At 36.1% G+C, this 22,839-nt stretch overlaps 2 protein-coding genes across 4 annotated transcripts in view; one reads left to right on the top strand and one right to left on the bottom strand.

Annotated features, from left to right (window-relative positions):
• Nucleotides 1–6,198, bottom strand: part of LOC117983147 (gamma-aminobutyric acid receptor subunit alpha-6) — a 29,253-nt gene extending 23,055 nt beyond the window's left edge. The window contains exons 1-3 of one of the 2 annotated variants that reach the window (XM_069499060.1): nucleotides 6,173–6,198; nucleotides 3,593–3,692; nucleotides 2,367–2,597 (exon numbers count right to left, since the gene is read on the bottom strand). In XM_069499060.1, coding sequence (XP_069355161.1) covers nucleotides 2,367–2,410 — 44 coding nt within the window. In that variant the 5' untranslated portion in view covers nucleotides 2,411–2,597; nucleotides 3,593–3,692; nucleotides 6,173–6,198. The remainder of the gene's footprint in view (nucleotides 1–2,366; nucleotides 2,598–3,592; nucleotides 3,693–6,172) is intronic. The other variant, XM_034969628.2, reaches the window with a different exon arrangement.
• Nucleotides 6,199–7,504: 1,306 nt separating this feature from the next.
• On the top strand, nucleotides 7,505–21,273 carry Lcch3 (Ligand-gated chloride channel homolog 3). 2 transcript variants are annotated; one of them, XM_069499030.1, is made up of 10 exons: nucleotides 7,505–7,818; nucleotides 10,260–10,360; nucleotides 10,994–11,061; nucleotides 12,639–12,784; nucleotides 13,485–13,639; nucleotides 15,162–15,277; nucleotides 16,173–16,341; nucleotides 16,971–17,222; nucleotides 18,751–18,933; nucleotides 19,659–21,273. In XM_069499030.1, the coding sequence occupies exons 1-10, from the start codon at nucleotides 7,712–7,714 to the stop codon at nucleotides 19,832–19,834; spliced, it is 1,473 nt and encodes a 490-aa protein (XP_069355131.1). In that variant the 5' UTR covers nucleotides 7,505–7,711; the 3' UTR covers nucleotides 19,835–21,273. The 2 variants fall into 2 exon arrangements, with proteins under 2 accessions (XP_069355131.1, XP_034825389.1); XM_034969498.2 differs by having other exon boundaries at nucleotides 13,485–13,642.
• The last annotated feature ends 1,566 nt before the right edge of the window (nucleotides 21,274–22,839 follow it).

Here is a 22,839-nt window from a genome sequence, read left to right as displayed (position 1 = left end):
AAGAAACTCAGCCGTTGCTCTTTTTTAAAAATAAAATGTTACAACATGTAGCAATAAAATACATAAATAGTGCAACTATTTACCTTGTGGGCTACTGAATGCAAAGCCGACTGTTTCCATGCAAGATGTTCGTCAATAATTGTCAATAGCCGCGACTTAACAAATATTGTTTCTGACTCTGAGTGATGATAATCTTTTCAATTAGAATCAGAGCGAAATATTGATAAATGAGTAGATGTCTGTTGTAAACCATTCAATAATTGGATTTGGAATAAAAAAGCAAGCACTCTACGTAACCGTCGCGTTGTCGACGCTGCGTAGGCTACGCGCGTTTATTGGATTTACATTCTCTGTCAATTTAGGCAAGTAGCTAACAACTTGGTTACATTATGCGAAAAATGGACTTTTGTGGAAATATGGGAAAATTCAACGTTTTCACCAATATTCTGTTTAATACCTCAAAGTTCGCGTATCCTAAAGCTCTAATGTTAGATAACAGAGATAGGTAGGAAGCTAACTTTTGATTGAACTATGGCGCAAACTGAAAACCAGCGCTGAGCATTGTGAGCAGTGCTAGGCTATGCTGAGTTTGCGATCTATTGTTTATTGTTAGTTTTTAGTTTAGATACATTAGATAAAAACATTGTACATACCTAGCAATAATAAAACAATAAAGCATATTTATTTTATTATTATTAATTAATTGTTGCTTAATTTCAGAATGTGATTGGAAGATATTTAATCCCTTTGGATTGGAGTAGGTATATATAAAACCTAAATCCTAATCCTAACCCCATATGAAAAGAATTTTCGTTTGATCTCGAAGTTTATGTGGAGCCTGCGGTTTTCTATTTAAAATATACCTTCTCAAACTTATTTTAAATCTCGCTCGCTTCTAAAGGAGTGGATACGAGTATTTTTGATATCAAACTAGCTTTTGCCCGCAACTTCATCCATGATACATATATAATTTTATAGGCTATAAGTAGCTCTCGACCATAGTCTATCAGCGATTTTAGAAATCGGACGAGTGGTTTCGGAAGTTAGCTCATACATCCAAATTTACAAACTTTACCTCTTTGCAATTTTAGTGTAGAAGTGTAGATTTGAAATAATTCCGAGTACCTAGGTAGGTATGAAATGAAAAATAACTAATCGATGTTATACCTACATGTTAACAGTTTTTAGGTACACACAAGAATTGTACCTAAAATTAGGTATATAATGTGGCTAATTCCTTTGTACACAATCTCTAAACTAAACTAAAATATCACGTCTAAATCTATTGCTATCCCTTTCATAATGTTGCTTGCGGAAAAGGAAAGCACTAGATTTAGACCTGTTAATTTAGTTTAGTTTAGAGATTGTGTACTAGAGAATCGGCCCCACTAAGTACATAAAATATACCTAGGATTAGCTATACATAATACTAGCACAGTAATACTACCTATCCAGACAAATAGGTAATGTTTCTGATTCTGGTGGGAGGCTTCGGCCGTGGCTAGTTACCACCCTACCAGCCGTGCCGCCAAGCGATTTAGCGTTCCGGTACGATGCCGTGTAGAAACCAAAGGGGTATGGGTTTAATAAAAACTGCCATACCCCTTCCAGGTTAGCCCGCTATCATCATCACTTACCACCAGGTGAGATTGCAGTCAATGGCTAACTTGTATCTGAATAAAAAAAAAAAAATGAAAACTGTCTTCAAATAAAAACGCCCATTTTCAGCGGTATTTACTCAATAAAAGACATTTAGGACACGTAATAAAATATTATACCATATTTTCACTGTCAGTACAAACATAATATCAATGATTGAGTATTTAAGCACAAACAAGCGAAAACAAAACTTATCGTTCTTTTTGTAAACCGAGACATTCCATTAATTTCTATTAGCTCTCACCATTTTGTTAAAAAATGAATAAGAAACTTGATACCTATTCTTTAAAATAAAAATGAACGCGCGAGCGGACGCGACGTTTGACGAGGGTCTTCTTATTGCAAACAATTTGAATACACAGCCTTCACTAGTTTTATATTGATAAAGATATAAAATTGTATAGGTATATCTAATTAGATGTACTAATTTCATAGGTTATGTCGTATGCCTAGCTTTGAGATATCTGACCGTAATATGAAAGTCTTATCCTAAAAGACGTTATTATAAACGCTTATCCAATGAGCCTAATCGCCTGAAGTTATTAAAAGTTTAGGCTTACAGTTTATTAGTAACATAGTAATAAAAGTTTTAAAAAAGAGAAAATAAATGCTTTAAAATGGTCGAATCACCTTTTGTACCTGTACTCAAGCAAATAAAGAATATGATTATGAACATGACTATGGGAAAAAAGAGAAATGAGACTTACCACAGAGTAAGAGCGACAAAGCTTCTCAAAAAAATGTACGTCATCGTAAGCAGATAGGTTGATAGGTACGCGGCGTTTTTCGCGATTTTCAGTTGAAACTTGCAGCGAACACGTTTGTAAAAGTTGGTTGTATTGCGGGCCAGCGGAGATGTTGCTCGTCTTGCAGATTCGCGCGCTCCAGCCTCCGCTCATCGCTTCCACTGTCCACGCATGCGCTTCATTGTCCTGCTGCTTCAACACCAATCGTCTTACACCGTTACTTTGTTCGAAACACATATTTTATAAACACATATCTACTAGCGTTTAATAAAAGTTTAAATAGCTTTCATTGTTTCGGTACATGTCTTAGCCAAGAATTCAGGATTCAATATAAGTTTCAGGCTTTAGAATGCGTGCAAAAAATAAGGCTAATATTTAGGTATACCTATACAATTATACATACATTTTTATAATAGCTTAAATACGTAAATGCTTCACTCGGGTAGAATTTCATAAAATCTCTTTTGGTTATTTATCCCAATACAGTTATAAGCACTAAAATAAAAATAATCTTTAAAGATTAAAAAAAGAAACTAATCTTTCAACGCAAAGCTCAAACTACTGAAACTGGCTGAAATTTGGCATGCAAATAGCTATTATGACGTAGACGTCCGCTAAGAAAGGATTTTTGAAAATTCCAACCTCTAAGGGGTTAAAATAGGGGTTTGAAATTTGTATATTCCACGCGGACGAAGTCGCGGGAATAAGGTAGTTTTTATTAAGTATAGTGTGTTTACATTTTCCTGGTGAATTTAAAGAAACGTACCGAAATTGAGAACTCCTTTTTGGAAGTCGGTTAATATATAAAGATAATAATTATGTAACTACTTATAGACAAATCAATGCAGCTTTCGTCGATTTGTGATTTAAAGTTCATACATAAATAGGCATTCCAGGACATAAAGGGCAGTACCTAATTAAGAATTTTTACCTAATACGAAAGCAACGAAGTATGAAATTATTTTAGCATTTATGAATAGACTCTAGATTAACTAGTATGAGTAATTTACATAATAATATGCGAATCCGAGTAAAGAACAATAGACACCATATCTCATATCCCAAAACTTAAATACAGTTTTGTCTACATTTCTACTGATCATGTTATTTTCATGCTAATAATTACGAGAATGTAATACTTTTTCTTTTAAAAATAATGTTATTAAGATACCTAAGTACCTACTTACCTAGTTATATCATTCAATAGCCTTCAAATCACGTCGTAACAGAACAACGGATCAAAGTGATTTTTTTGCATGGGTATGAATGACGCTACCTACTTTAATACTGGAAAATCAAAGAGTTTCTACGAGATTTTTAAAAAGCTAAATCCACGCGGATGAAGTCGCAGGTATGAGCTAGTATTCTATAGTTTTTAAACTGCATTAAAATATATATTGTTTTGTATAAATAATTATTTACGTAACAAAGTATACCCTACATGATATAGTTAACGAATAAGGCGTTTTGGAAGGCCGACGCGACTTGAGTGAAAACACTAGCAAACGTAAACGACCACATTATTTCAAGTAGGCATTTTACTCGTAGGCATGTCGCAGTTAAGCTTATATTATTACGGCATCAGCACCATTCCGGAATATATATCTTCTTTTATTTAAGTGTTGTATCGTTGATTTCAAGTGGGAAACCGTTGGATATTCTTGAGATTAACTCTGTAACTGCAATAAAGAATTTGAAATAAGCGCCCGGTTTCCAAAATAACAGAAAAACAAACATAATCGCACTTTGTATTCGAATATTTGCACCTGGATACATTTTCTAGGAAATCTAAGAACGCCTAGGAAATGTACCTATAATAAATTTTCTTTCACATATTTGGTACTGATTTTAGGAATTATATATATATATATATATATATATATATATATTTTAAATTGTATACAATATCCCAATACATACATTTCTGAGGTATAGTAATATACTAGTAGTAATATATACCTATTAATTTTTCTTAAAGTATACCTAAATGCTAACGATATAGGCCGATTCTGGTCACGGATTATTCAGCCTTTCATCACACATTTGTACATTTTCCTAAAGCCTTATTCACGCGTCGATGATGCTATCGGGAGTAACCAGCAATTCTTATACGATAAAATGGTTTTATTCAACCTACTGGCTTGGAAAAAATAGGATATCAATTGAAGATATGAAAAATTCTCTACATTGCTGTATCTGAGATAACTCTAATAATAATATTTTCAAAAATAATAAATTATCGTGGGATTTATATGTATCTAATAATCTAAAAGTATTTGCCTATTTAGAAAAATGAATGTCACAGGTATTTTGTCAGCTTATCGAAATCTATATTCGCACCAACGATCTATATTCACTAGAAAGCACTAACTAATATTGTACTTACATTTTCGTTCCTGATGCATCAACAGATATTGAATATTTACTTATTCTATTATATTATATTAGTATATTTTTTTTAAGAAACCAGAAGAAATCCTTTGATGTTTATAATTCAATGGTCTTGAATTAATTTAGGCTCAGGTCTGAATCTAATAAAAATCAAGGGTCGTCAATAATGCCCTATTGAAATAGGGATTATCAACAAATAGAAACCTTTGCGATGATTATTTGAAGAGTGACTTTTCAAACAGGGATGACTGCATGTTATTTTTGAGACAATGGAAAACTGACTGTAAGAAAAAACGAGCAATGATAGCAATGTTTGTGTAAACAAAACGGGAAGTGCGAGTCAGACTCGCACACGAAGGTTTCCGTAGCATCGTACAAGACATACCTATAATATATTTATGTAGAACACTGCAAGTTACTGACGGACTACACCGTCTACACACACCGGCAGAGTTAGCGAAACACAAAAAAGGAATAATTAATGTATTTTTTCATAGCACTGGCCGGTTACATCACTTTTTTCTAATTTTAGATCTAATTTGAAAACGGAACATCAGTCGATAGTAATTTTTTCATTTCGTTTTAATTTTTCATTCATACATCTCTATCGACTGCTTCGAGGTCAACGGGAAGTACCCTATAGGTTTTCGTGACAGACGGACAGACAGACAGACAACGAAGTGATCCTATAAGGATTCCTTTTTCCTTTTGAGGTACGGAACCCTAAAAATCACCTATTGAAAACTCTACTCATGTCATTGCATGTAAAATATCCTCATATTTTGTTACAAAATCAACAGATAGTAAACTGTGATATTTTTTTTTAGAGAAAGTAATATGTTTTGTTCAGAACACGCAATCCAAGTTTTGAAACCCAATTTGAAAGGTAGAACATCCCTTTTTGCATTCATTTGAGTTGCAAAATTATGTACTTATAGCCTGAGTGAGAAGACCTAACACCAACTCAGTTATAGTTAAAAAAATATAAAATTAGAAATATCCTATTTCGAAAAGATACCTACTGCTCATTTATCGAAAGCGATGCATCGTCGACATGTCTAATCTGCGAGCGGACGCGCCGTGCCGCCTCGCTAAATAACTTCCGCACCTGCCACCGCATTGTGCGACATTCCAACATGCATTCACCGCACTGCATATATACCTGAGCGAGCTGCCTAAGCTCATGTAAGCCATTTGAGCTTCGCATCCTTCGTGCCACAAAGACACGAGCACGCTTTGATGTGCTACGAAAAGCTACATGCTTGCTACGACATGGAAATCCTAGTAAAATCTACAACTAAATAGAACTTAATGCTTGTAGCATGGCTAATATTGTAAACAAATGTTTTCTTAATAAATACAAGCTGATTGCTGACCTGCCTCGGCTTTGCTCGGTAAATTTTTTTGAATATCTGTTCTTAGTTTCTATATAGAAGTTATGAATAGCGATATAAATGTCACTAAATGCAGCGCTTCATAGCAATATGTGTTCCAAAGAACATCGGTGTCCACACTACGTAATCCGACAGACACTAAAAGATTGCAAAAATTAAACTTGCGTGATAACTTTAAATTGTTATGCACGTATATTTGAGTAGATATAGGTAGCCTTAGTAGCACTATACTATAGTCTATTCTATCTTATCTATGTTCGTAAAAATGGAAGCTGCGTGTAAAGAATCTTTCTTTTCTGGAGACGCGGCGCCTTGCGCGTCGCGTGGTGCGTTGCGTCGCGCGTCGTACTACCACACTACGTCATATAACAAGCAAACGCTTAGTGCAAGAACGCTCTCATACTTGGCCATATGTTTGAGTTAACAGTGCGACACGAGACACCACGCTATGTGCGACGCACCGCGTCTCTAGACAAGAGAGATTATAATAAACTAGACAAGCAATAAGGCCGGATTTTTCGAAATTTCTACGAGAGCGATGCCTCGGCCGGGCCCTCGTCATATCTATACTAATAAAAAGGAAAAATTTGTTTTTTTTTGTAAATATTTTGTAATCGATAAACTCTGAAACTAGTGAATCAATTGTAATCATTCTTTCACCATTACAAAGTTACTTTATCTAGACGTAACATCGCTATCCATACCTTTTATAAATACAAAAGTATGTTAGTTTGTTGGTTTATTAGTTTGTCCTTCATTCAGGCTGCAACGGAGTAAACGGATCGACGTGATTTTTTACATGGGTATAAGTAGTTAAAGGCATGGAAAGCGCTACTTTTTATATCGGAAAATCAAAGAGTTCCCACGAAATTTTTATAAACCTAAATCTACGCGGACGAAGGGGGCATCAGCTAGTCTATATATATAAAAATGAATCGCTGAATGTGTTGCTGATCGAGATTTGCGAGAACAGCTGAACCGATTTCACTAATTCTTTTTTTATGATATTCCTTGAAGTACGGGGATGGTTCTTACGGAGAGAATTTTTTTAAAAAAATCCTGAAAAAGAATCGACTGTTAGGCGATACGAAGTTCACCGGGGCAGCTAGTAGCAATCTATAAATGATATCTAGGTATGAACCTACCGCGAAAAAAGTCGTGGGCTAGCGTAATATAAGTTGCGAGAAGTTTAAGGACTTCAGAATCACAATTTGGGCGTAAAAAGTAGCGGTTAAAAGTACAGGAGGAAGAAAGTTGAAAGTAGTGTCCCATTGTAGAGGCGTGGCGCACGCGCGACGGCACTCCGCGCGCCGTCACCGCCGCGGCCGCTCCCGCCTCGCGATCGCGCGCTGCGATAACTTGCATTGCGTGTCGCAACTCTTTGCTTATCGGTAATGGAACTCGAAAAAAGAAGCTAAAACTTTCGAACTAGATGAGCGGAGGGTGAAAGATGTAATGAGGGAAGAGATGTGGTGTCGGTGATCGCGCGATGCGGCGACAGCAGCGCGCGTCTGCCGCGCGATGAGCGCGCGTCGCAAGTCCTCCGCGCGTTCAGCTCGCCTGCACGCGCGTCGCCTAGCGCTGCCTATGTTTAAGCTCTTGCTGATCCTGTCTTTAACGCCAGTTAAGTAAGTAAATATAGAGCTCGACCAGCTGATTTGATATAGTGCAAGTTTTGTCCACATTTTTACACTGTCATTTAGGTAATTTTAGCGAGGTCAGATCTCTGTGGTCAGATTACGGGAAAGTCGGTTCTACGAAGCATATTTTTATATTTCGGAAGTTTGCAAAACAACAAAATCACAAAAAAATTAAGTATCAAACTTAGGTCAGGCTCCTAAGTATTTAGGCTACTTAGTATTTTTATAAGTAGGTACATAATATGTTGTATGTCCTTACTTAAGTAATGATATTTTTTTTAAAGAAAAAGCTGCTTATATATCGTAACGCAAAAATGATAAAACTTTTTTTTGCCACAAAACTGCTTTTTTTTTAAACGAATGCTACGAAATACGATAGACTTGTATAATATTGTAATATACATTATAATATAATACCTATATCTATATAAATAAAAAGAAAGTTAATAGATCAAGTATCGGACGAACTCTTGGCAAATCATTTGAGTTTTGTTTTGAGCACTTGAATCATAATAAAAGCCACTTTCGCTATAATAATATATTATATGGTATTCAGAAGACGTTGCTCTAATTTGCGATAAATAAGGAACTCGTCTATCAGTTTGTCAAATTATTTTTGTGTTTAATTATTCGTTTGAGTTTATTAATTTATTTATTTTGGATTGCTAATTTTCTTGCCGTGTTCAAAATTAAAATATGAATAGGGTTAATATAATAAGTCTATGGGGTTGTACATAATTAGGTACAACTTCAACTTTTCTTTTTTAACTTATTACATATTTTCGCTATTTATTTATTGACACTTTAGAAAATAGAGACTAAGTACATATTATATTTTTATAAACAATCCAAAAATTAGACATGTCATGCCAGGTACATCGAATACCTCATCACAATAAGAATCGTCATGAGGTGCTTTTGGTAGGTTTTAAAAATCGGCCTGCACGCCGTCGGCCGTCGCATCGACATCATGTTCGGATACCTACCTATAAGATTTATAACACGATTTAATAACTCAACACTTATAATATATGTAAATATAGTTAATTTATTTAATTGAGTAAATAAACGAAACATTTAATTAAATAGTTTTATTTTTAAAATAATTACCTAGGACTTAAAAAAAAGATTTGTTTTAACAAATACAGTTATTAGGTACCTAAATATAAGTTTTTGTTTATTTAATATTATTGGTCTTAGTTGGTAGATAAATTCGTAGTATATATAACTTTACACAAATCCCACTGTCTAATAGCTTTTCGAAACGTCATCTTAAGTTAATTTCATATTGGATTTGGGGTATCCTCACGCTAAATGGCAATTCTATCCAAGCCTGGTGGAATCCCATTTAAATAGCCTTCCGTCCTCTAGACTGTAATTTAATACGGATTTGTTGATTGTTCGTTTATTTTTATATTTCGATGATAATTACGTACAAGGTAACTGTAAAACAAAAATGTAATTACATAACCTTGTGTTTTGGTATTATGTAAATTATAGTCTACGTATGTTACTTCTGAATAAAGGAGCTTTCTAATGGTAAAATAAATACTAAAACCCATTTAGTAGTTTCAGTCTTTTTTAGTTTGTTTGTACAAACAAAAAAAGATTTAAGAGTAAAGCTTTAAAGTAGGGAGATTATAAACGCCTTGTTGTTGACAGAAGTGATTATTCGAGTGTTTATAATTCATCTGAAGTAACACTATACTTTAGAAAGAACTTCAAAAGTTTTAAGGCGAAAGCGTGATTTCATCATGATATAATACAAGGGTGAAATGTTTCAACTCTTATTAATATAATCGGTGGACGGTACACCGTTTTATGTTTTAACCTACCGCTTAAAACTTTACTGAAACATTTAAATTATAATGGTCCAAGATCCCAGTGCCGCCGGATTGTAATTATTTTCTCAGAAATAAATGTGGGATAAAGTATTGTTAGTGTAGCTTATGCTAACGGCCAATTTAAAGGGATCAGCTGCTAAAAGTACGTAAAATATTACCTACTCACTTTTCATAAAGTCTGAGTGCTGATTTTGTATATTTTCCTAGTATCATAATTTATGCAAATTGTAACTCAGTCTATAAGTAAGATTTACTTAACATGTTATTTTTTTCGAGCTCTAAAGCGTTTGGTGAAAATTACCGCCGACGGGAAGTGTTTGGCAGTATTGAATATACTTATTAAGTAAGTAATGTTTTTACGTAGGTACCTTAAGCAGCTGATATATAAATTGGCCGTCGTCAACACAAGCTACCAGATAACCATACGTTAATGGTACAAACTACAAACTAACACTACTCTAAGAAATGCCGCCTATTTTTCTGATTTTACACTGCTGCACCAAGCTGAACCATATTGGACTTTTAGAAGTATTCATTATGTTATTTAGATGGTACACAATATTTTAATATTAGTATTTTTCGTAGCCTCGAGCGTACTGCTACAGTGGATCGCTTGGAGAACGTAACGCACACCGTTACGCGAATACTTGACGGTTACGACATCCGGCTCCGCCCTAATTTTGGTGGTAAGTTCGTTCTCTATATAATCTAAACTAAGTAATATTATATATAACTAAGTAATAATAAATATATCTAAACTAAGTAATATTATAAATTCAAAAGTGTATCTGTCTGCCTCCTACTTATTCAAGGCTTATTCGTTTAACCGATTTTGACGAAATTTGATACAACTATAGCTTGCATCCTAGGGACGGACGTAGGCTAATTCTGTCCCGGAAAGTTACAAGAGTTCTCACGGAATTTAAAAAACCTAAATCTACCTAGACGAAGTCGCGGGCATCATCCATTTGGTACAGAAGTAGTGTGCATGTCAAAGATGGGCATATGCTACTTTTCATCTTGGAAAAACGAAGACGGGAATTATAAATCTGCAGGTAGCATAAGGCGTCTATGTGAGAAATGCAATACCTCACCTAAGAATATTTCTATTTTAAAATAACAAACAAATTTTCAATACAAGAGGATATTTTGTATCTAATACCTAATTTACATTCCTTCGAATGCATGCTGCACTCCGCGTAGCAAGAAGACTCGGTATAATATTGAATTCACCCAGTAAACATGCTTTGATTCGTCATACGTCCCTTTAACTCTCGTAATATGACGTATTTCCTCGCACAAATGTTATTACTCCACAGGCGACCCGCTCTACGTCGGGATGGATTTAACCATTGCTAGTTTTGACGCTATTTCCGAAGTAAATATGGTGAGTTGGTGCATATTATTCATTGGTACTAGATAGAATACACTAGATACAATATTATTTGCTTGGCATATGGTTGAACGTTTTACTTTTACAATTTTAGATTGTGTTTACGACACGCAGTTACACACACGTTAAAAACTGCTTAGTTACGTTAAAATTAAAGTAAAAGGTATACCTTTTTTAATTAATTATAGGCGCACGCTTGACCATGAAATAACTTTGTACCTACGCTTGACTTAAGTCCATGTAGGCACTCTGTACACCCTTTATGAAACACACTAATTAGTACGTGTAAGAATCTTACCGAAAATGTACACTGAGTAAAGAACTGTTTACATCGTGTGTTCGGTAAGATTTTGACCGCAAAAAACGTGAGGTGCAAATGGCGGGTGAACGGGGTGTAGAAGTAGAAGTAGAATATATTTTATTCAAGTAGTAGTTTTAGTTTACCACTGGTTCGGAATGCCGTTCCTACCAAGAAGAACCAGCAAGAAACTCGGCGGTTGCTGTACGGTTGGTGTACTGTTTCGCACAAACAAAAGGTCAATTTAGAATCTAACTACTCATCTCATTTGATTTTTAAGTTTGTTGGCTCAAGTTTACATGAAGATCAGTACCCTTATTATAAATGCGAAAGTGTGTTTGTTTGTTGGTTTATTGGTTTGTTGGTTTGTCCTTCAATCACGTCGCAACGGTGCAACGGATTGACGTGATTTGCATGGGTATAGATAAAGACCTGCAGAGTGACATAGGCTACTTTTTATCCCGGAAAATAAAAGAGTTCCCACGGGACTTTGACAAAAAACCTAATTCCACGCAGACGAAGTCGCGGGCATCAGCTAGTCTTTTATAAGTAATTTTACTAACGTTCAAATATATTTGGTATCCGGTATCACAGGCATTAAATTGGACCAGCCAACACTTTGCTATCAAGATAGCTTTTGAGTCAAAACAGGGACGTACTCGATCGCTCGTTGTAATTCATAATGCTTTTAATAGCGAAATGAGACCAAGGCCGTGAACACTTGACACATATCGGTCGTCGGTGACCGAGGTCTAAGCTGACTCAGCGTATCGATGGTCTTCAACTACTTTTGTTTTAACCCTCACTTACCTAAACATGATTACTGCTAAACACCTCCAGTTTATTTTGTGATTTGGGCATTGAGCCATTGACTTATTATAGTAGTCGTTCCTTTTGTGTCGTCAAATTAGACAGTTCTTGTATGTATAGCACATATTGTATAGAGCAGCAAAGATGAACTTTGGCAACAATCTCTATTTTCTAAGTGCTTACTAGTCAAATCTAACATCACAAAATGAAATTAATACTAAGATACGATTTGCATCACCCTTACACTTTTCAATTATTTTCCAAGTAGGGCACTATCTTAAAAAGAAAGAACTTGTAAGATAAAAGTGACCAAATATGAAATTACAACTAGGTATTTTAAATCCCCAAAATTACGTAGGTAGGTTTTCGCACATCACACAACAGCATTCCATATTTGGTTACTACTCATCCCTATGACTACGACTATTCTGTATGAATGTTTATACTGTACGATATTTTTCAGGACTATACTATAACACTTTACCTAAACCAATATTGGAAAGATGAAAGATTGGGGTTTGGCTTGCCAGAAGAGGTTTTAACTCTATCTGGAGACTTTGCTGATAGAATTTGGGTGCCCGATACATTCTTTGCAAATGATAAAAATAGGTGAGAATTTTCAATTGATTAAAATTTATATGGATTGTATCGTCTTGTTATAAGATTTGATGTGTGGCACAATTGAATAAATATACGTTTTTCTTTCTTGTTGCTATTGTTGGTTTTGACTGGTAAATATACACCGAACGAATCTCAGGGAACCGCTGGATTCACGCGGCGTATGACCGTGGCGTGTGGAAATGCTTACAATAGACCTATATCCAGCAGTGGTCGTCTATTGGTTGACGATGATGATGGTAATTGGAGTGTTAGCTGAAGTGGTGTTTATCGGAGTGGGATTTAGAATTGTTATATACTTAAAATCTATGATCATGAAAAGATTAAGTCGTCTGTTTGCGACTCCAACGTGTTATTTCAGAAAAGTGTAATTTTTAACTAATAATGTTCAAACCTTTATCCTACAGTTTATGATAAAATTTACATTCAATTCACATTGTTTCTTAATCTGTGATAATAGACGGTTAGTTTCACAGAACTCACCATCCTTCTAAATTCGATACAAACTAATTTACAGCCATTGCAAATCTTTTATTCTCAAAAAAAAAGTTTTTGAAATAACACGCAAATGTTATCCCAATGATTTGCTCGCGACGACAATGTTTGAAGTGCTGCCTATTTTTCAAACCATATCGCCAAGATCACAAATTACAATTTCTATAAAACTATTCACCACGCGCTTTTCCTCTAGTTTCCTCCACGACGTGACGGAACGCAACAAGCTGGTGCGCCTGGGCGGCGACGGCAGCGTCACCTACGGCATGCGTTTCACCGCGACACTGGCCTGTATGATGGACCTGCACTACTATCCGCTGGACAGCCAGAATTGCACCGTCGAGATTGAAAGCTGTGTGACTCTATACTCTCACGACTAGCTCGGCTTCACGCTTGCGTTGCCTCGTCGGGCTTAGCTTACCGCTGCAGCTCATTACATCGTGCTATCATAACATCGTGTTGCCGTGCTCAACTCGAAGTGAACTTTTCTTGTTGTGTCTGTAAAAATCTGCCAGGTAGTACCACAAAAACCCCGGCAGGATTTACATCGGACAAGAAGAGAAGTCCTGAAATTTTACATAAGTAGTATATTGACCTCTATTTCCACCCTTATAAAGAGCACAGTCAAATCGCGAGAACACACGAGAATTTTCTGATATTATCGCGATTATTTTTTTCCACGAGTTCCTTATTTTTATCCTTCAAGGATAGTTATAAAAGTCAATGCTATGTAAAATTTTAATAATTCCCTTCAATTCGTTGCCAATGTAAATCGACCCTTAACTGAGTGGTGATCCAATAAAATATGATCTTAAAAAGCTCTTACAATACCTACCACATTGATTGCAAGTGGCTTTGGATATGTATCCTGTTTTAATAAATTTAGGAAACGAAACGCATCATACCGAATAGGTAGTTAGTTATATTTTGTCCAAATAGACGAGTATTTCACGTCAATTTCTTGAGACGATAATATCTAAGAAAATTTCACTTGTAGCGCTCGTACAAAAGTGCAGACACTCAAAATTACAAGTAGGTATGTACAAGTACTCAAAACTTGTCCACAAAACACAAAAGTACCTATATAAATCCAATTCATTGAGCTAGCAAACAGAGCTACTAATAAGCATTATTTATACTTTTACACGGGCAGTTTGTGTTGTTCTTGTTACATAATATCTAATTATATTATAACCGTGTTTTTTTCTAAAGCTGTTTTTGTCGGACTAAACGTCTAAGAAGCGAATGGAACTTGATCACCAATTAACATTTTTCATAGGTATTTTTAATCGACAAAAACTTCATGTATCGATTGTTACTTTTGTAATCATATCACTATTTTTTATATTACAAATTCATGAGCGAACTAATCAATTTCCAACGACTACACATTTCATTATTATATTTGTTTCTCTTGGATCTGAATAAATATGTCATGTAGATCTTTACAGCATGAATATTGTTATTACCTAGCTAAACATTTCTAATATATTGCCTAGTTTTTGTTATATTTACTTATTTAAGAGCATGAAACTTTAAAGCTTATATTCATAAGTCTATGGAAAAGACATTCGTGGTGTGGGAGATTCTAAAATGCATGCCATAAGGCTCACATATGGAGATCTACTTATATATTCTTAAACGTCTTCGGTGTGCGAGTGATTTCTATTTACTGGCGAACTATATTTGTCGAAATCATGGGCACAGGCTAACTCATGCATGGACCGGGTTATCAACCGGCTATTTTCATACTAGTAATTTTTAGTCCAACCTGCAGAGAGTCCCTACATAGCGTGATTAGATTAAGTAATCGACCAATGAATATTGAATCTCTATAATCCAACAGCATCCTAACGTTATACTCAATATGCAGATGGCTACACCGTGTCGGACGTGGTGATGTACTGGAAAGAGACACCCGTACGAGGTGTCGAAAATGCAGAACTGCCACAGTTCACCATTCTGGGGCATGAGACTAACGACAGGAAAGTATGTAAAGCCTTATCAAATAGCAAAGTTTAATACATAATGCTAAGTGCATTACTCTTGAATGAAATATCTTCTTATTTATACAAGGAATTACAAGCCTTATCCGCCAAAACAGACAAATCTGTGTGATACAGCGTGCAGTATATTTACGATATGAGCCGTCCGCCCTCTTTAACTAGGTACTAAAGAAGCATAAAGCATGCAACACACAACACTACACAAATCTTCCACAACACACACAAAATACGTTTCACTCAACACCGAAGCATGCTTTAGGAGATGTAGACCCCACAATCACTGCACTGGCGAGTCTACATCTCCGTTATAGAATGTTATGTCCTCCTATCATGGAATTCCGCAAAGTAATACCTGCGTCTATCTAACATCCAATATGTTCTTTTTCTCATGATGAGCCGTTTTTGTCGCTGTAGCAGTTTCCATCTTTGTCCGCAGTCTGACAATAAAACGGCTCTCTTTCACCTCCATGGGCTTCAAATACTACCTTTCTCGTAATCTGTAGATGTGCAACTGAATGATTTAGAGTAAAATAAAAAGTTCAGAGACTTTGATGTGATGAGTTCATGTCTTCTTTTCCCATATTGTTTTTTCTGTATTTATCAAAATGGCTAAACCGATTATGGCCGAAATTTTTCAGACAGGTAGATGAGTGATCTAGGTTTTTATCCTGGGAAAATAAAGGCTACCTATGGCATTGTTACACCGAAATCCACGAGCGAAGACGCAGGAAAAGCTATTAAAATAATTGATGTGTTGCGTAAAGTAATTTCGTACAATATAAACACCTATTACAAGAACAATTACCTAGGAGAATTCCTCAAGTTAATATAAAGGTGTCAGAGAAAGCACACCTTTCAAGAGTCGTGTAACATTCCAGGAGAAGTTGGCGACGGGCATCTATCAACGGCTGTCACTCAGCTTCAAGCTACGTAGGAACATCGGCTACTTTGTGTTTCAGACCTATCTACCGAGTATTTTGATTGTGATGCTCTCTTGGGTGTCCTTTTGGATCAATCATGAGGCAACTTCGGCACGAGTTGCTTTAGGTAGGTAAAAATTTTACTGAAACATTAGTGTTTAATGTTTATTAGTGTGTATTATGTATTTACATAATACATGGGCACTGGCGCCGATTCTGTTGTCTTTCTCTAAACTTAATTTAGAGTATCTGTCTCCTCTTCCTTTAAATATTGCTAAAAAGGGACGGAACATGAATTTTAAATTTAAAACCTCTAAATAGTGCACGCTGCAAATTTAAACAATAGGCTCGCGACTGGCAGCTAAAGTCACGAGGTTCGACAGCTCTAAATTAAATTTAAAATTGACAAACTGTGTCTATGTCATTTTTATATTACATTAGTAAGAACTAAGAAGAGGATGCAAATACTCTAAAAATTAGTTGTGCTCAGAATCAGCACCACTGTCTGTTCAGCTCATATTATCATAAAAACCCATAAATAAGTACTTCTAGCCTAATTTATACCCAGTATACTTGTACTTACTTACTTGTATAGTACGCGACAGGTCAAGATGGCAATCAGGGTATGAGGCGGGGGGACGCCCCGCACACCCGCACGTCACCGGGTTAGTGCGGGGGCTGTGCGGGTGTGCAGGGCGTCCCCACCCCAATTGCCACTTCGACCTGTCGTTTACTATAACATATATTTCTATTCAGGCATAACCACCGTCCTGACGATGACAACAATAAGTACGGGAGTGCGTAGCAGCCTGCCTCGTATATCGTATGTGAAGGCTATCGACATCTACCTAGTGATGTGCTTCGTGTTCGTATTCGCCGCTCTACTCGAGTATGCCGCGGTGAACTATACCTACTGGGGCGCTAGGGCGAAGAAACGGGCCAAGTTAAAAAACCGAGAGCAAGTTTCTACTAGCGCTAGCGTGGATAAGGAAATGAAGAACTCTGGTGGTAAGTTATGGCTACACATAAGCTACACATAAGACAACTCTCGGATTTTATTATTAGACTAGCTGACCCGGCGAACTTCGTTCCGCCTAACAGTCGATTCAAATTTTTTAATATTTTTATTTAAATATCAATTCATTATCAGAAATTCTAAAATCCCCACGATTTAGGACTTCAGTACTTTGCAGCATCAGGATTGAGGAGTTAGGATCCGAAGTTCAATGACGTAGCCTATGCTTGGTACCTAAAATAATTTTGCATCATCCGCAGTTCCTGAAACATTATAGTTTAGGAGTGCTGTACCCTACATCATCAGGGTTGAGGAGTTGAGACTTGAAGTCTGAGAATAAAGTCGTTGCTTGGTACCTACAATATACTATCACTATGAACACTTCCTGAATCTTGATAACTCAGGTGGGCAGTAACCCTGCAGCATCAGGATTAAGGAGTTGAATCCAGAATTTTTTATGTGACCACCACGAAAACTTTTTTTGTTGATTTAAAAAAAAAAATTGCAAATCGGTCCAGAAACCTCGAAAAAATCGATGTAGAAAAAAGAACCACCTCCTTTTTGACAGTCGGTTAAAAACCGATGACCTTGAAATATTTACGGAACAATCTTTAAAATATCCCCTTTCTAACAAAAAAAGAATGAATGGAATCGGACTACGCGCTAATGAATTACAACTCGGTATACATTTTAACTTTCATCCCCTCTCCTACGGGAACCATGCTGAATTTCGGGATAAAAAGTATCCTATATTCTTCCTCATAGTATGACCTCAAATCGTACCAAGTTTCATTGGAATCCATTCAGTAGTTTCAGCGTGATGCGCGGCCGTGATACAGACAGACAGACGGACAGACAGACAGACAGACAGACAGATAGACAGACAGACAGACAGACAAAAATGAAAAAAATTACAGTTTTGGGTTCAGTATCGATTAAAGAGTGCCCTCGAAAAAAAATTTCAAAATATCTTCAATGTACAGAATTTGACCTGTTACAGTTTTATTATAAGTATTGATGATTTATTATAAGTATTGATTAGGTAGTTACTTATTGATTGGTAAAGGATATTTTAATAATTTGTATAGTGTTTTACCTACACTTCAATGCTAAATAATTTTAACTACATCAAAAACTGCGGATCGGAAGGAATTGAACCCGCGTCTCCTGGGATTGCGCCCGACGCTCTGACCACTGACGAACTGTCACTGCCAGTGACGAAATTTGTGATATTACTCAGTACTGAGCGTCGGGCGCGATCCCAGGAGATGCGGGTTCGATTCCTGTCGGTCCGTAATTTTTGATATGTAGTTAAAATTATTTAGTATAGGATGCTGTTAGATATGAGAATTGGGCGTAAATGGGTAATATTATAAATACGAAAGTGTGTCTGTCTGTTTGCTAGTTTTTCACGGCCCAACCGTTTAACCGATTTTGTTGAAATTTGGTACAGAGTTAACTAACATCCCGGGGAAGGACATAGGCTTTTTATCTACCATTCCAAATCTACCATTTTCGCAGGACCCCATTCTCCAGAGGAAATCATAGCACTTCGAGAATACACCACAACCACCGGCAGGGTATCTCCACTGCCGAGCCTGCGGTCGAGGCCTCTGCCGCCCAGCACGGGGGCCCCACCGTCTCTACGCCTTCAACGAGACTACTCTAACTTACGTTACAGAACTCGGCCACATTCCAGAAGGAGTAAATGTTTGATTAATACTTCTCAGTAGAATCCTTAATAAGAACCAGCTTTATATTTTTATTTTATTTTATTCAGATACAAGTTAGCCCTTGACTGCAATATCTGGTGGTAAGTGATGATGCAGTCTAAAATGGAAGCGGGCTACCCTGGAAGGGGTATGGCAGTTTTTATTAAACCCACACCCCTTTGGTTTCTACACGGCATTGTACCGGAACGCTAAATCGCTTGGCAGTTTTGCCGGTAGGCTGGAAACTAGCCACGGCCGAAGCCTCCCACCAGACCAGACCAGAAATTTGGAAATTACAAAATCCCAAACACCTGCCGGGAATCGAATCCGGGACCTCCAACTAATAAGACAACAGCGTTTACCACTGCACCAGGGAGGTCATCGAAACGCCATCGCCAACTTTTTATCTTGGAAATGCAAAGAGTTCCCACGGGATTTTTAAAAAACCTAAATCCACGCGGACGAAGTCGCGGGCATCACCTGGTTAATAATAATAATCAATCCTGTAATCCATCAATAGGTTACTTAGCAACGCTGTTTTTTGTTAAAAATTATAATATGGTCTTTACAAATAACAATGTTTCTTAGGCTTGTTCTTAGGTAACTTATCGCCAGATTAGAGATAGATTATTAATTTTGGTAATCCGTAACCTATCGACAGATTACGGATAGATTGATTATTAATTTCCGTCGTTAATAAGCTTTTTTTTCTTTCAGATAGTGGCAACAGGCCGAAGATGATCCACGCCCTGAAACGCGGTGCTACGGTGATTAAAGCGTCCATGCCTAAAATACGAGACGTCAACGTTATAGACACATACTCACGGGTCATTTTCCCTATATGTTTTCTAGTTTTTAACGCCGTATATTGGACCTTTTATATATTGGACTAAAGAACACCTAATTATAATTATTAGTATTATAGATTAAAAAACTAAATATAAATTCCTCAAATTCACCTATTTATAGGTATTAATGCAATTTATGACTCGATTTCGTGGCCAGCGGCAAGCTGCAGCGACTAGCGACAGCAACTGGCGACCGTGCCTCTGACTGCAAGCGACACTATTGGTTCCTATATTTACATTTTCAATTTTTATGAAGATAATATTATTATATTATGAGGAGATACCTATAACGGCAACAGTCGACACGGCTGCTGCGTCCCCGCGCTGATGCAGACCTACTGGTACATAAAAAAATACATAGGAACCAGTAATGTCATTTTCGATCGGCAGCGCGGTCGCTTGTCTCTGTCGCCAGTCGCTGCCGCAAGCCGCCGGTCTTGGAATTGAGATGATGCGTTATCAGTACTTCTATTACATAATATTGCTTGGTATGCTGTTATGGTATATTTGCTTATTAGTTATTCTTATCTTCACTTCAATGCGATATATATTATTACCAATTCATAATAGGATCTTTAGTTATAATAATAAGTACCTATATTGTAATTTAGCAACACTGTATAAAGAATTGCACAATTTCCAAGATAGGTACCTATTTAAATAGGTATTAGAAAAATAGGTACGTAGGTATAAAGAATTGCACAATTTCCAAGATAGGTACCTATTTAAATAGGTATCAGAAAAATAGGTACGTACATTAAATTCTTTTAAAATTAAATCATAAGGATTATGTCCTATAATTTGTATTGTCCTAGATTAACGACCGAAATTCATAAGCCAATCCTATTTGTATGTAATCTTCTTCTTCTTCATCGCTCTGGGCTGGTTTCCGCAAATAAACGTTTCCATCTGTTGTGCGTGCATTGCCGCTGAAGTCTTCACTCCAGCCATCCAAGCTCGCTCCAGAAGCCGAGTAGAGTTGTATGTAATCTATCGATAGGTTACTTAGCGACGTTGTTATTTGTCAAAAATTGTAGGTATGGTCTTTTTTGTCAATTACCAACGTCGAAACTTCCAATAAAATGTTAAGGTTTTCTTTGTTCGCGCTCAAACAAAGTTAATCATAATAATCAGTCACTAGGACTTAACTATAAGTAGCATGTCGGAAGCGGTCTGTTAAAATTGGCTCTACCACCTATGGGTAGTTTGGTATTTATTATTAGGTAGGTATATATACTTTAGTACCTATATTATTTTGTATACTCATACGTCCAACACGTCACGTAAAGTATATGAATTGACGCGTAGTTGAGCTGTATTGCTAATGTGTTTCTGGCATAATAAGTAAATTAATTTTATTTCGTTAGATTTCTAAGAAATCGTGTATTGTAAATAAATTTAAACTAGGGTAAGGAAAATAATTAAATATGCTAGATAATAAAATAGAAAATATACCTATTGATGTTTCGTTTAGAAAATTCAAGCTTCCTAAAAAGTTTATTAAAATGTTGTATAAATTAAAGTTTAATATCGAATGTATCGCTGCTTTTGATTCCAAGTCATCCACAAAAATCCTATAGGTTTTTCCTTTTCACGAACTCCTTTTACGACCAAAATAGATAAATAATCACAACGACAATATAATTTTTACAATGCTATCGACCGATTACGGATTGATCGATTAATAATTTCAGCCGTTCGTTGTTGCAATAAATTGTTATAGCATAAACGTAAAGAAGGTTAATCGTAACGAAATTATCTGCATGATCAAAGTATCGATTAATTGTTTTTATGGCAATTATTATTAGCTCATCATCATGATCAACCCATTACACACTACTGAGCACGAGTCTCCTTTCAGAGTGAGAAGAGTTTTAGGCCATAGTCTGCCACGCTGGCCCAATGCGGATTGGCAGATTATTAGCTCACAAACATTAATTAATTATATTTATGCTTAATATACAAACAATTACGACTGAAAGTAAGCTAAGAAACAAAAGCGCGTTTTTCGTCAAAGTTATTACAATAAAAACTATTTAATATTATGTAGAGTTAAGGAAAGGTTAGACCGGAGCTGTACAACCCGTAGAGTGTAGAGTGTAGACCCTGAGATCTATAAATCATTTTTAACATTCTTAAAATATAAAATGTTATTCTATCCATCGTAAGAAGAAACCATCCCAAGAGCTAAGTTACATCTAAGTTAGAATTTAATACGCAGGCAACTCAACATGAGATTCAAACTTGTTTTGGAAACAAACCACGATTATAGGATACGAATGCGTTGCTAAAATATTTCGAATTGGTACAGTAGTTTTTAAGGTTTTGTGAATGAATTTGGGCTCAGTAAAAAGTTTAGAGGAACCTATGGGATCATGTCAAGAACAATTTAGTACCTCGATTTATAAATAGATGTAGCTGTTAGCAAAAATTGCCTGTAAAATAAAATAGCGACATCTATTGGGGGGTTGTTGATGTAGGTAGCTTTTTGATGGACTGTTTTAAAGCTTTGCTCTCCGCTGATTATGGAAAACTCTTAAAAGATAGTGGTTGCGTTGTTATTAACTCCGCGTATTTTCTTCGACTTAGCGCTGTCCCACCTAGGTGGGATCCGCTTTCCTACATTTTGAAGTCACAAAAAAAAATAAAAATGCGAGCAAACGAGCAGTCCACCTCACCTGATGTTAAGTGATTACCGCCGCCCATGAACATTTGCAGTACCTACCAGAGGAACCACCAATGCGTTGGCGGTCTTTCAGGAATTTGTTGTATTAACTTCGCGTTAAAACTACGGTAAAAATAAATAAAGTCAAGCAGACTTTATTTATTTTTACCGTCGTACCTAATGCAGGTGCTCTTGTGATATCCCATGGCGATAGTTAACCATACAGTAGATAAGCAATTAGTACAAGTCAATATAGTATACTTATCCAAAAAAAAACTTTAATTTACAAAGTTTTGTAGTGGTAGGAGCACCTTTGAAGTTAAATGATTATTATCGCTTATATTAATAGACATTCCAATTGTAAAATTATATACCTAATGTCTTA

Source organism: Maniola hyperantus, chromosome 6 (genome assembly GCF_902806685.2).
Source record: "Maniola hyperantus chromosome 6, iAphHyp1.2, whole genome shotgun sequence".
Taxonomy (NCBI): Eukaryota; Metazoa; Arthropoda; class Insecta; order Lepidoptera; family Nymphalidae; genus Maniola; species Maniola hyperantus.
Note: the sequence above shows the minus strand (reverse complement) of the source record. Positions and strands in the feature narration are given on the sequence as shown.

What these genes read in the sequence shown, in the direction of transcription:
- Lcch3 (XM_034969498.2), top strand. Translation starts at nt 7,712, where the DNA reads ATGAGCGCGCGTCGCAAGTCCTCCGCGCGTTCAGCTCGCCTGCACGCG. An exon ending in CTATTTCCGAAGTAAATATG is followed by an intron (nt 11,062 to 12,638) that starts GTGAGTTGGTGC and finishes GATATTTTTCAG; the next exon opens with GACTATACTATAACACTTTA. An exon ending in ATGAGACTAACGACAGGAAA is followed by an intron (nt 15,278 to 16,172) that starts GTATGTAAAGCC and finishes GTAACATTCCAG; the next exon opens with GAGAAGTTGGCGACGGGCAT.